The sequence below is a fragment of the Papio anubis genome, chromosome 8 (genome assembly GCF_008728515.1).
Source record: "Papio anubis isolate 15944 chromosome 8, Panubis1.0, whole genome shotgun sequence".
NCBI classification, from domain to species: domain Eukaryota; kingdom Metazoa; phylum Chordata; class Mammalia; order Primates; family Cercopithecidae; genus Papio; species Papio anubis.
Window position 1 is genome coordinate 16,894,035 of NC_044983.1, and position 14,125 is coordinate 16,908,159.

At 35.9% G+C, this 14,125-nt stretch overlaps 1 protein-coding gene across 6 annotated transcripts in view; it reads right to left on the reverse strand.

The window, feature by feature from the left end:
* Positions 1 to 14,125, reverse strand: part of PSD3 (pleckstrin and Sec7 domain containing 3) — a 704,060-nt gene that overhangs the window by 265,242 nt on the left and 424,693 nt on the right. For all 6 annotated transcript variants that reach the window (XM_017961820.3, XM_021942810.2, XM_021942812.2 and 3 more), the window contains 4 exons: positions 10,615 to 10,809; positions 10,433 to 10,513; positions 7,213 to 7,325; positions 5,266 to 5,324 (listed from right to left, as the gene is read on the reverse strand). In XM_017961820.3, the coding sequence (XP_017817309.3) occupies positions 5,266 to 5,324; positions 7,213 to 7,325; positions 10,433 to 10,513; positions 10,615 to 10,809 (448 nt within the window). The remainder of the gene's footprint in view (positions 1 to 5,265; positions 5,325 to 7,212; positions 7,326 to 10,432; positions 10,514 to 10,614; positions 10,810 to 14,125) is intronic.

Here is a 14,125-nt window from a genome sequence, read left to right on the forward strand (position 1 = left end):
GGCAAAAATTTCACGATTAAGATGTCAAAAGCAATCGGAATAAAAGCAAAAATTGACAAATGGGATCCAATTAAACTGTAGAGCTTCTGCATAGCAAAAGCTATGCAGAACATTTAAGTTCCTTGTATGTGCTGGATGTTAGACCATTGTCAGATGGATAAATTACAATTTTTTTTTCCCATTCAGACCCAGAGGTCATTATCCTTAGTAAACTAAGGCAGGAACAGAAAAGCAATTACCATGTTTTCTCACTTCTAAGTGGGAGCTGAATGATGAGTACACATGGACACATGGGGCAGAACAGCTCACACTGGTTCCTGTCAGAGGGTGGAGGGTGGGAGGAGTGAGAACATCAGGAAGAACAGCTAATGGATGCCAGGCTTAATACCTGGGTGATGGGATAATCTGTGCAGCAAACCACACTGGCATTTGTTTACCTATGTAACAAACCTGCATATCCTGCACATGTACCCCTGACCTTAAAAAATTATAAATAAAAAGATCTTTGCAAATAATAATTTAGGGGGGAAAAATAGGAAAGACAAGACAGACACGGCACCAAGGAGGTAGGAGAGAGGACTCCAAAGGAGAAGGCAGTGGTGGCACAATACAATTATGACCATGGCTGGAATCTAAGCAGGGGAAAGCTCAGAGAGAAAATAGAATGCCAATGATAGCTTTCATGGCAGAGGGCGTCACAGATACAGAGAAGCACAGACAGAAGAGGTATCCACAGGGAAGATATTATCCTGCACGGAGATGAGAGGACAGCATGCAAATGTACTTAAGGCAGCTGCCAGTTACAATAGTGATCATTACAGATGCAGAGAGCTCTTGAGGATATTAACTCTATAAGGTTCATCAGCTTCATGGAAGTCTGTGATGCTTTTGACAATGAAAATATAAAAAAGCACAATGTGAACGTGAAATTTTTAAAATAATTTTTATAATAGTCATTTTCCACTACTGACAATAAACCAAATATTTATCCAGTATTTAAGATTCTAGCCTCCTAGAAAGCCAATGCAATAATTAATTTTATAGATTGGAAAAGAAATAATGAAATCCTACAATCTAACTCACACTGAACTCCACATATTTTTTTTTAACACTGTTCTGTTACAAAACCTAAACATACTTTCTTCCTTGACTATATTCTTCTCCCTACCAGTAACTTGTACTAGCTATGGTTTTAGCCCTTATCAAACTTATAACCCAATACTAAAAACATTAGTAAGGTCCTGCCTCATACATTAAACTCAGACCACAGGGGGCATGATACTCAACACGCTCTGAGTATGTGAAGGGCAAAGTATATGTAGGAGGCCTAGCCCAATAAAGAGAGCCACCTTTAAGAACCACAACCAGGCTCTTATACCAATTGTACATGCTGGGCTGGCTCCTGCCAATACTGGAGAACAGAGGGACGCTGGATAAAACTGCTACTGAAAATCTCGAGCCTTGATGTTAAAAGGTACATTTTGCCAAAAAATCTTGATTAAAATAATGCCCTGGCTACTGCCTCTTACGATGGCCTGACCTTGGCCAGTCACTGACTTGTGTATCTCTTCTGACTTTCCAGTTGTGAAACTGGCCAAATGACTACGCTCCGATCTATCTCACTCCTCAGTGCTATGCAATTCTATATTTAACCCTCTTACTACCTTAGAACAGCAGCCCTGGGAGATAATCCTGCCAGCATGGTAGGAACCTCACTAAAACTATGACTGAAGTACAAGCAAGCTAGTTAGTGGTAACAAATAAAACACATTCGAAGATCTGTCCAGACAAGCAGTAAGTATAAACTTATTCTAACACATCAAATCTTATTCATACCATTTCAAACAAGGTTTAAGAAAAAGACTTTTAACTCTTTCCTTGTTGATAATTCAAGCAATATTCAATAAAACTTACTTCCAATATAGCAAAGAAAGAAACCCTAGAGTTTAAGAGAAATGTATCTGTATGTACAGAAGTTTAATTTACATATGTATTTTGTAGATAAAGAGGCATTTTGAAAATAAAACAAATTATATAGCAAATTCATCACATCACTACAATATAAGGGAATAAACTACTTGCAGACAAGTCAAAGCAAGTAGATACTATTGCTAGGAAAATGATCACTCACACATTTTTTTTAAAGCAGGTACTGAATTTCTCCCCCCAAATATTATATATACTTCAGATTGTTTTTTACCGAGCCTAATTAGACAGGTTTAATATAATCCAACATGAAATTAAAACACCTCCCCAGTGTTTTCCCATCATAGCACCTCAGCAACCTGCTACCATGTCTTCAGTGAAACCTAATGAGGTCAGCCTAGCCAACTCCATCAGAGAGGACATGTGGCTGCCATGAACATTGCCTTACTCACTTCTAATCCTTACCCAAATAGCGAAGAGTATGGAAAGGAGGAGGCGCACACACACACACTATATATATATATACGTTTGTTGAAGGGGAAAATTAGAAAAAGAGAGGCATTTCAACATGTCACATTAGCTAAGTGTAAGTATAATGTTAGTACACATTCCATTATTTTATTAGTAAGGAAATTAGCAGGCCAAACCAAGGCCCATATCAATGCAATTTTCAGTACATCATTCCTTAGAGTGAAGGAAAAAGGTCCACCAAGAGCAGCCAAAACAAGTTAACCTCCCAATAGGGGAGTCAGCCCTCCCCCATTGAAAGCATATGGGGACAGGCTGGTCTTCGCACTTCTTAGACAGATCATGCTGCAGTATTGCTATCACAACACAATGGTAAGGAAAAAAAGAAAAATGGTTTATTAGTGTACTCCCCATGAAGATTATTCTGGCACTGGATCAAGTAATGGGTGGTCATACTCTAGGTAGCATAGCATTAAGGAGAAGGTGAAAAGGAGCAGAGCAGTAGAAATAATTCATTTTATCTCCTGTATGATTCGATTTCATAGGGGCCATGCTAATAAGTCAAACAGACACTAAAACAACAACAACAAAAAAAACAGGCAATCATGATGCAAGAGAAGCTACATCCAGAATTATGGATTAAAAACTTACCACCTAGAAGAATAATTTATTTTTATAATGAATCCAGAGGAGAAAGATAGAAGAAACACATTTACATGGTTAGTTCTTATGATAGCTACTTTATATTCGACAGACTTGTAACAGCATGCATTATAGAAAACTAATACAGAAAACGTAAACAGACAATCCCAAGTATATCGCACACATTTTTATAACAGAGAACTACTCATCACCAAACACATGATCCTGAATATGACAGAGATTCACTGTTATTGATAATTTTTCTCCTCCTTCTGTCAGTAATTTTGCTACTATTGCCAATTAATTATCTGTGATTGGCCTAATTCAAGATAATATTAAAATGTTAATTTCTATCAAATCTCTTCCATCCCAGTTGCCAAGAAGCAGGATGCTTCATCTAATCTCCTTAGAATTCCTTGTAAGTGTAAAGAAGGGCAAATGTCCTAGATTTGCAGCAATAAACCTGTAGCTACTGACACTAGGGTGTCCACAGTTTATCTAGCCATCATGCATGCTGAGATAGCTAATAAAAAATAACATCTTTATTGGTTGCTACATTTCAAGTTATGAGTAAGATACATGCGTATGTAAAAGTATTATTAAAGCTATTAGCTTTTAAAAAACGCAATCAAGGATTTAGTAGAAACAAATCATCAAACATGTGACAAAAGCTCTAAGAGATCTGCAACCTTTAAACAAAAATTGCAATATTACTGAATTTTTTTCCTCCCATCATTAAACATTTTCTCAGTCAACAGATGCTAAACATACAACTCTTATATGTTGATGGAACCTCAAAATATCTAATGTGAAGAGAATTCTTCATGCTGGTGATCACTGATTCGGATCAATGTTATATGTGGCCAAACACAGTCAACATTATCTCCTTTGCCCAGAAAGGTTAAGGGAAAGAAGGGTGCAAAGAGCAACTGCTATCACCAAACAGGCAGACGAAGCAGTGAAAACTTGATTGGCCAGTAAAAGGCAAAGAGTGGTCAGGACAATCCACTGACTGGCCATCCCCTTAATAAGCTAGATGAACGTTACACTGTGGTACCCACATCAATGTTCACACTGTGAAATGCCTGCATTTCCACATGATATATTAGCAGTGCTATTGCCCAAGAATGCTTCCTGAAAGGATCTATATTCTCTTAATCTGTATTGTCTCTGGACACGTGCTACATACGTTTACAAGTGATTCTAAATTCACCTCTTATAAATGGCAAAAGGAACTTTCTTGTTGAGTATTTTGAGATATGTTAAAATGATGTTAAAACTGGGATTCTATCACTCTGTCTCCTTTTTGCTTTCTGGTGGCGGAACCCTTTCTCCCCTGAATCCCTTCCTCTTTTAACAGCTAGTCCAACTTAATGGTTTCATAGAGCTCCATGATGCCTTTCTTAAAGGGGAACACTGTATTTTCGAAAAAAGGAAATTATGTGACTAGCAGAATATCTAAATATCAATTCTTTACATGTAATTTTAAAATTTTAAGATATATTACAGCAAATCAAGGGATCATATACTCTACGTGGACATCTGACTTTTTCTTCAAAATAAAATTAGAATTTGTTAAACATGGATTAATCTATATTAACTTACAGCAAAAATTACTTCATAGTCCCAGGTTCATTTATTTTGAAGAGTATTATGAAGAGTTCGAGTAAATGCTAAAATTCTACTTCTACAAAACTTGCAAGTGTATGTACAATTATACATTGTAAAACTTTATCCTCTATCTTAAGTAGATGATGAGAGGATCATTAGATTATTTTATTATTTCAACTAGTAAAAGACTAGGTAAACTGAGGACCATAAGAAAGCCTGAGTTATTCGACTCACTATGGTATGTAGTGAAAACACGATTCACATTTTCAGATCTAACTTATATTCTCTCCATTATTACCTATCAACTGCAATTCTCAACCAAAAAACAAAAAGAAATAAAAGCTCTGTCTGCCATCTACTGGACAAAGAAGATACAGAACACACACATTACTGCTAAAACAACTCCAGGCACCAAGACCATGCATTTAAAATCATACTCTGTGCTAGCATGTGAAACAAAAAAATTCTTTCTTTTTTCAAAGGTTTCTTTTTATTCACCTGCCATGGGAACCATGTAGAGAATGAGGAACAAGGAGGCAGAAAATAAATGTGTACAAACATAAAAGTAGAGATAAGCCCGACATGTTTTGGATCTAAGTTTCACAAATCCATACTTACATGGCCATGTAGATCTGTATTAAGAAGCATTATTGCACAGGTAAGGCAATGGACTCCATCTGAAGAAAGACACAAGAAAAGAAAGCATGAATTCGCTTTTTACTGTTGGATTCCACCTTGTTATCATTAATAGGATACATTCAGAACCTATGAAAACAGTACTGTGCTAGGTACAGGCTTATTTGTTTTAAGAAACAAAAAATGGATGAGAATAATTTCCATATAGAAAGAACCTCAATGCACAGAATTGGACTCCACTGTTGATAAACTGTTCTTACCTCTCTGGAGGACAATTTGGTAGTACACACGTAAAGCCTTGAAACAGTGTCTTTTGACACAACAAATCAGCTTCTAGGGTTTTGCGCTACAGCAATAATTAAGGATCTATACATAGCACAAGGATATCCAGACAAGCATTGCTTACAATGGAAGACAAGTAAATATGATCCTCTAAAGACACATTTCTGTTAGGTTGAAGTCATATAAAAATGTTCTCCAAGTAAAGATTCTCATTCCAAACATTAGAATTAGTTGTTCTCCTTTGTCTCACTCTACTAATTCTGTATACAAGTACAGTAGATAATAACAGTTTCAGATGCGGTAAAAATCTTACCAATTTACACTAAATTAGAAAGGTCTAATTACTGCACTCATAAATTAAAGGCAGGGTATTTTTAACAGATAAGTTCTTTAGCATAGTAGGTGATTTCTGTTATCAGTGTCTCTAAGTAGATGCTACCAAATGGCTAAAAGTGTATTTATTCTAGTACCATTTTATTATCACAAGTTCTATATATAGTTAAAACAAATTCTCCAAAGTATTTTAAGAACTCAGCAGCCAACTCTCAAATATCCTTATCAACAGCCAATTAAGTACACGAATCTGTATTTCTTTTTTTATCCAAGAATGTAAACATCTTCTGAGATTTGCAGAAAGTTCTCATAAAAATGGCCCGCTTTTATCTCTTTTATTCTCTTGTCAGGGCTAATGGTGACAGAGATAGTGAATCAGTTTACCGATAGGAATGTGGCCTTCATCAGGTGATGAATTAACTTTGACTACAGCCTGGGGGATGGAGAGAAGGTAGAGGCAAGCACCTTGGCCAGTACCAAGCACATTATCGAGGTTAATCGGCAATACTGCAGCTAAGAGGTAATTATTATTTCTTGTGAATCTAGTCTCAGTGATTTACTCCATAATCTGTAAGTTTATGAAAGATTTTCCAACTGAAAGTCAAAGTGCTTCACTTCGAACACTGAAAAGTGTGCTTTATTGCAGGAATTGAAATGGAGGAAAGATCTCTCTTCAACAAGGTAGGGTCCACAAATAAACAGTTTACAATTAAATCGTTTACTTTGTAAAAATAGTATAATAAGCATAAATTCATAGTTTATTAAAATCATCAACAGAAGTTTGTGGTATCATTATAATTAATATCAAGCAAAAGCACTAGAGGCACACTGCAACCACCAGTGGGATTTGTTCATGTTTCCAAAACTAACTCCAAAACTCTGAATACATGAGCTTTCAACAAGAAACGTAGAGACCAAATGTATAAGAAATAAGAAAACTGAAATTTTATTACATAAAATCTTAGAGTGACAAATCACGAACATTTCAAGTATGCTGTCATACTAGAGAAGTGGAAAACAAAATAATTTAAATAAGAGTAAAGGATAACATGCCGTCCTTAAATATTATCCTTTTACAGAATATTTAATGACATGAGAAAATGCTCACAATGAAAGAAAATGCAGATAAAAACAAAATTCTAATTCCAATTTGACATTAAGTATTAAATAGACTAGAATGAAGTAAATAGAAGTGTTAGTAGTTATCACTAGCTAATTGAAGTTACATAATTTCTCATAGTAAAATTTAACTTTCATAATAAGGAAAATAACCATTGATATAAAAAAGAAATTCAAGGATTTGTATCAGATTACCTTGTGAAGCAATAGTATCTGGGTTACAGTAAAAATATCTATTGGAGAAGTGTATTAAAACTCTCTCTCGTTCTTGAGTTTCTCCCACGAGAGAAAATGCTTTAAAGAAATACCTACAAGAGAATTAAAAATTTAAAAAGTGAAATTTTAGAAAATGCTATCACACTGTTTGACAGTTAAAAGTCAATTTATACAAACCTAAGATATTAATTATACAAGGTAAGATATTATAAAGTTATTCTCTGCCTGCAAAAAAAAATCATTTACTAGATAGCCATTCAATATAAATTTGTATTAGGATTTAAATTCTATAAAACACTTTGGAAGGCCAAGGCAGGCATTCATTTGAGGTCAGGGGTTCAAAACCAGCCCAGCTAACATGGCAAAACTCCACCTCTAATAAAAATACAAAAATTAGCTGAGCGTGGTGGTGGGCGCCTGTAATTCCAGCTACTCAGGAGGCTGAGGTAGGAGTCACTCGAATCCAGGAGGCAGAGGTTGCAGTGAGCCAAGATTATGCCATTGCACTCCAGCCTGGATGACAAAGTGAAGCTCCGTCTCAAAAGAAGAAGAGGAAAAAAAAGTCAACTTAAAAGATGACAGGGTGATAACAGAGTGGTCAATACATCAAGAAAGCCTTGGGAAGGTAGATAATTTCCTCATTATGACCACGTGTCAAGTAGCCAATTTTAAAAGGTCAGATAAAAAAAAAAAAAAGACCACTTAAGACTCAATACATCATCATAAAGGCTAGGTTTTAAAACTCTACACGCATCAGGGTGCTTCTGTAATTTTGTTACATGATTGTCATCTCTATTAAAGCCACTATAGCTTACATTGCTTTGTACACAGGAGATTTCTATGAATTTTGTCTATTATCACATTTTAATATTAATTTGTTATGGGAGGAGGAAATCGGGAGATATAAGTAATTTATTCCTTATATAATGAAATCAGTTTATGTATAAAAATATCTTTAAGTTATAGGAAGTGTGCCAAAAACCACACACTAATCTACTCAGAGTCACTAGGAGCACTGTTTATTTGAGATTAATCCAGATGACCCTCTATTGACAATGTAGATCCATTTTCCTAAACATGATAGGAAGGAAAAAAAAAATCATTCAAAATGTCTAAGAAATCTTACTATTGTAAGAAACACACCATAAGCTTCATTTCTATGAAAATTTTGCCTTCTTCTTTATTATAGATATAATGAAGGTTAACAAACTATATATTGACAAAACTTTGATTTTTCTTAACTTTGATAAACAACATCAGAATGCAAGGCAAAAATATACATCTCTCAGCCACTGTTAACTGTTTTGTCAGAAAGCCTGAGTACCTCTGATGCACGCAAAGAGTCCCGCAATAAATCACTGGAGTACTACACTCCAGTCCAAACACCCTCCCTTCACCTCCCAAGCCTCAGTTTCTTCATTTGTAAAATTAAAGGGTTACGCTAGCTGATCTCAGAATTCTTCCAGACACTGACATTTTATAAGTAGTGTTTAAAATTAAATGCTTACTAGGTGTTATCTTCAGCTACTCTTAGAAACTTGCAATACAATATAATGTAAAAAGTGAGAATCAGTGAGTTTTAGACGTCTTCCTTTGAAAAGATCAGAGAAAGAGGGTATTGCTGGAAACATTTTTACAGATACTTTCTGCTGATTATGTTGACATTCATTTTTATTCCACTGAAGAGTTAATTCCAAAGTATCACCTTAAAAGGCTATTGGGGATGGGCAGGGTGGCTCGTGCCTGTAATCTTAGCACTTTGGGAGGCCAAGGCAGGTGGATTGCCTGAGGTCAGGAGTTTGTGGCCAGCCTGGCCAATATGGCAAAACCCTGTCTCTACTAAAAATACAAATTAGCCAGGTATGGTGGTGCGTACCTGTAGTCCCAGCTACTTGGGAGGCTGATTCAGGAGAATTGCTTGAACCTGTTAGATGAAGGCTGCAGTGAGCCAAGATGGTGCTACTGCACTCCAGCCTGGATGACAGAGCGAGACTCTGTCTCAAAAAAACAACAACAACAACAACAACAACAACAAACAAACAAAAAAACAGGCTATTGGGCTATAGGAAAAAAATTCTACAGTCTATAAGCTCTGTGTGTGTGTGTGTTAAGCTGATCATTCAAACACTAAACTCCCTACTCAAAACAATTGAAAACAGAGTCTTGAAGAAATATTTGTACACTCATGTTCATAGCAGCATTATTCACAGTAGCAAAAGCATGGAACCAACCCAAGTGTCTCTTGAAGCTAACGGTGGTATTTACATATTCCCCATAATGGGCTATTACGCAGCCTTAGAACGGAAAGAAATTCTGACATATGCTACAGGAACGAACCTTGAAGACATTATGCTAAGTTAAATGAATCACAAGAAGGCAAATAATGTATATGTCCATTTACATTAGAGTAGTCAAAATCATCAAAAAGAGTAGAATAGCGTTTGCCAGGGGCAGGGGGAAAGGAGGGGAAGGAAAAAAATCCTTGTTTAACGAGTATGGAGCTTCAGTTTTACAAGAATCATGGAGATGGATGGTGGTGATGGTTGGACAACATTATGAACGTTTTTAATGCCATTTACTGTATACCTGAAAATTGGTAAGATGATAGGTTTTATGCTATCTGTATTCTACCACAATAAAAAAATGAAAAACAGAAAAATTCCTACAGATGGCATTTTTTATCCAGATTTGCTATGCTACCAATTGTTTACTATCTGAACTCAGGCCTCCCATTAGGTGCAGAATATCGGTTCATGTGTCATTTCATTAAATGCATACATTTTTCTTACTCCTTGCTGTGTTTAAAATCTATAATACAATTTCAGCTAAGTTCACAAAGTACAGGTTAAACATCCCAAACCCGAAAATCAGAAATCCAAAATGCTTCAAAGTCAGAGATGCTCCAAAATCTACAACACTTTTCAGTGCTGAAATAAGGCTCCAAGGAAATGCTCCTGAAGCATTTCAGATTTTCAGATTTGGGATGTTCAACTGGGTAAGTATAACACGAACATCCCTAAACCTGAAAAAATCCAAAATCCACAACACTTCTGGTCCCAAACATTTTGGAGAAGGAATACTCCACCTATAGCTGGAGGTTTAAGAAAAAAAATAAGATTCTAGCTAGAAGGCATTACTTTCTCCTCTAAGAACTAATCGTTTGAAGGTAATGAAGAGCAGCAGTGAAGCTTAGTCATACCTGAGTGACTGATCCAGCGTCATTCCCGTAAAATCAAAAAACTTCAGATATTCTTCGGCAACTAGTTTGCTAAATTCATTGCTATAAGGAAACAGAATAGACTTGGTTATTGAAAGGTAAACGATTTAAAACACACACAAAACAGGAGAGAATTCAGATTCCAGCAATGGGTCAGAACGTACTTCTTGCCAAGGTGTTTTGCAACATCTGATCTTTTGAATCTGTCCAGATGGTAAAGGCGTTTGGCCAACCTTTTCGCTGCTTCCACATTGCTGCTGGTACCATTACTGAGATTTCCTGGGGTCTCCTTTTCCAAAATTTCAGTGCTCCCCATTTCGGAATGAGCTTCTAGCCGTGTTGTTTTCACCCCAGCATTGCTATGATAATTGATAGAGAAAATAATAGATATTTCTTATATGGCAAAAAGGAAAATATCTGATGAAATATTGATAGTTTCTTTTAGTTTGGCTACACTATTTTAGATGAGATCATTTTATGTTTAAATATTCATAAAAGTAGTTTCAGTTACCATGTTTTTAAGAACTAAAGAAAAGATTGCCGAAATCTTAGGCAAGCAGTTCCCAAACTTTTTGGTCTCTAGACCTTTACATTCTTAGAAGGATTCCATAGAGCTTCCCCTAATGTGGGTTAGACCTACAGATATTTACCATAGTAGTAATGAAAATATAAACATTTTTAACTCACTTAAAAATAAATCTGTTATATATAACAAATATTATAAAGATACAACTATGTTTTCCAAAAGAACATAAAATTTAGTGACACAAATCACAGTGTTTCACCGTTGTTTTTAAACACAAATTTCTTTAATGGTTGGCTTACTAGAGGACAGTTGGACTCTTAACAGCCATTTCTATATTCAACCAATAACAATATATTATTTTGGTTGAAGCACATTGAGAAAATCTGCCCTCACTCATCTTTCGTTAAAAAAAAGAAATATGTTAATATCCTTTTCAGATAACTGTGGATATTCTTTTTTGATATAACACCAAAATGAGATAAGTGGTAGTTTCTTAAAGGATATTCTTACTTGCAATATGGAATCTAAATTTGTGTCAATTAACTTTTTGTACTCTTATATTAAAATCTATCTTATACTTTGAATGGATCTTTTAACCAACACATGATTTTATAACACACACAATGGTTATCTGCAAAACATGTGTTGACACATTTCATTATATAACCTTAAAAAAAAAATCACATTCACTAATGTCACGATTAATGAAAAGTCTAAATATTGGGAAGCTGCCAAACCTTCAGTGGGAGATACAAGTTTTCCAAAATTACAAGGTTTGTTCCAAAGCTCAAATGTAATCATTTGCTAAAAATATTATCAGCCGTTTTCCTTAAAGTAATAGACTTACTCCATTTTCAAGAAAATGTTTGCCAATAACCATAGTTTGCCATTCTCTCAAGGAAAAATGACATTTAATTTAAAAAGTGACTACTTTTTAACCTCAACTTAAATGACAGATGAATGTTTTTCCCGGAGACTATCAGGAACAGAAGTGCTTTATTCCCATTTCATCACACACAAAATTAAAAAGACATGAACTCAAGCGTTGAAATGAAATAAACAAACTGTACTGGTTTCATTAAGGATTGTTTTTAAAGGTGAAACTGGCCTTTATTTTCATTTTGAGCACATGACAGTGGAGAATACAATGACTGGAAGAGTCTGGTGCCACTGCCTGAAATTCTGCTAAGACCCCCACTGCTGTTTTTGTACCATACGGTATCAACGCAGTGAAAAAGAAAATAATGTTGCAGTAATTAGTGTACCATAATTTTGATCTCACAAACCTACCGAAGGAAGAAAGCTCCACAGGCAACACGTTGCGAACTTGGCCCTAGATAGGGCTTAAAGACTACAGCCTGTGGTCAGCTATAGATGGTTCTCATGTACTTGTAACACTGAAACTAATGAGGATACATTAATTTCCAAATCTTTATCCTAACTTAGAAGTAAGACATGCTCATGAGAAAATGTGCTTAAACAGCCTTCGAACACACTTACCACAGATGCTAAACCAAGGGCGGTCAGAATTTTTCCATAATGGACCAAATCATAAATATCGTAGACTTGCAGGCCACACGTGGCCCCTGTCACACATGCTGCTTTGCTGTTGTTGTTTTTTCACAACCTTAAAAAACCTAAGAGCCATTCCAGGCTGGACAGAACTGGGCCCGTGGATGGGAGTTTATCTGCCCTTGCTCTATCCCATAGATCTTTAACTTGGCTTGCACTAAGCAGAATAACCATTTACTGTCTAAACCAGGACACTCTAAAGGGGAAACAGAGATAATAAATCCTTAAACATGCTATTATAATCGTTACAAAATAAAGAAAGCATTATCAATCAAAAAAAGTAGTACTGCTAATGGGCATTTTTTCTTTTGGGGTGATGAAAGCATTCTTAAGACAGTGGTAACGACTAAACAACTCTGAATATGCCCAAACCACCTGATTTTATACTTAATATAGTAAGTGATATAGTATTTCAATGATCTCAAAGGTGTTATGTTTTTAAAAATCTGAATCTAAAAAATAAGTTGTAAACTTATATCACTAAGTGACAAAAACCATTGTAGCAAAAATAAATGCATTTCTAAGCAGAACTGCTCTATCTTGCCACTTATTCTACCGCATTTACAAGTTCCCTTTTCCCACTGCTCTACCAAGCAAGCGCTGGCCTTATGCTTCAAGGTCACTGAGAAAGCAGCCAGGGCTCCTGGACAACCAGCTGGTGTAACAAGTAACTGCAGAGTCTCACACTCCCTTCAACCACCACAGGATTAGAAGGAGTTAACTGTCCCTAGCAACTCTTCTCCAAGCACACTTTATCAGCAAGCACCCGACTTCCTGCCCTTGAAATGAAGCTCTAAGAATACGGAAAAGAGAGAGAGTCTTTCAGAGTCAACTGTGTAAAATCATCAATGACACAATCCCAGATGACACCATGGGAGAAGCTGGAATACAAAGCTAGGTCTACCAAACCCATGCCGACTTATTTCACCATAGCTATTAGTGGTAATAGTTCACTTACTAAAACTCTAAGTCAAATACCAAACCACAGTCAATATCAATGGCAGAACAGTAGACAACCACTGGAACTGACCCAGGAAAACTAAGATGTATGGTAACCCTCAACACCCTGAACAGTTTCCCAACAGACACACCCACCAGTTAAATTAAACTGCTTCATTACGATAAAATCTCCATGAAAATGTATTTTTAAATGCATGATTTTTTTCATCCCACATCTTCCATTTCAGACTTAACATTACATGGCTGGGTGTGCTGGCTCAAACCTGTAATCCCTGCACATTGGGAAGCCAAGGCAGGAGGACTGCTTTAGCCCAGCAGTTTGAGACCAGCCTGGACAACACAGTGAGACCCCCCCAACTATGACATAAAAATTTTTTTTAAAAAGAGACTTAACACTACCATTCAGTTTTGTGAAATCTATCCCATCAGGAAACTGAATAATCATTATCGACAGTATAACCCATGAGAAAACTCACAGTAGAAATTTCTTCATGGTTATTTTGTGTTTTCCCACACAAGTGAAAGAAATGTAAAATATTTATTCCGAGAACTATGTTAATTACAATCAAGTACTCTTTATAATTACACACAAAACAAAACCCTTGGAGTTGTGTTTC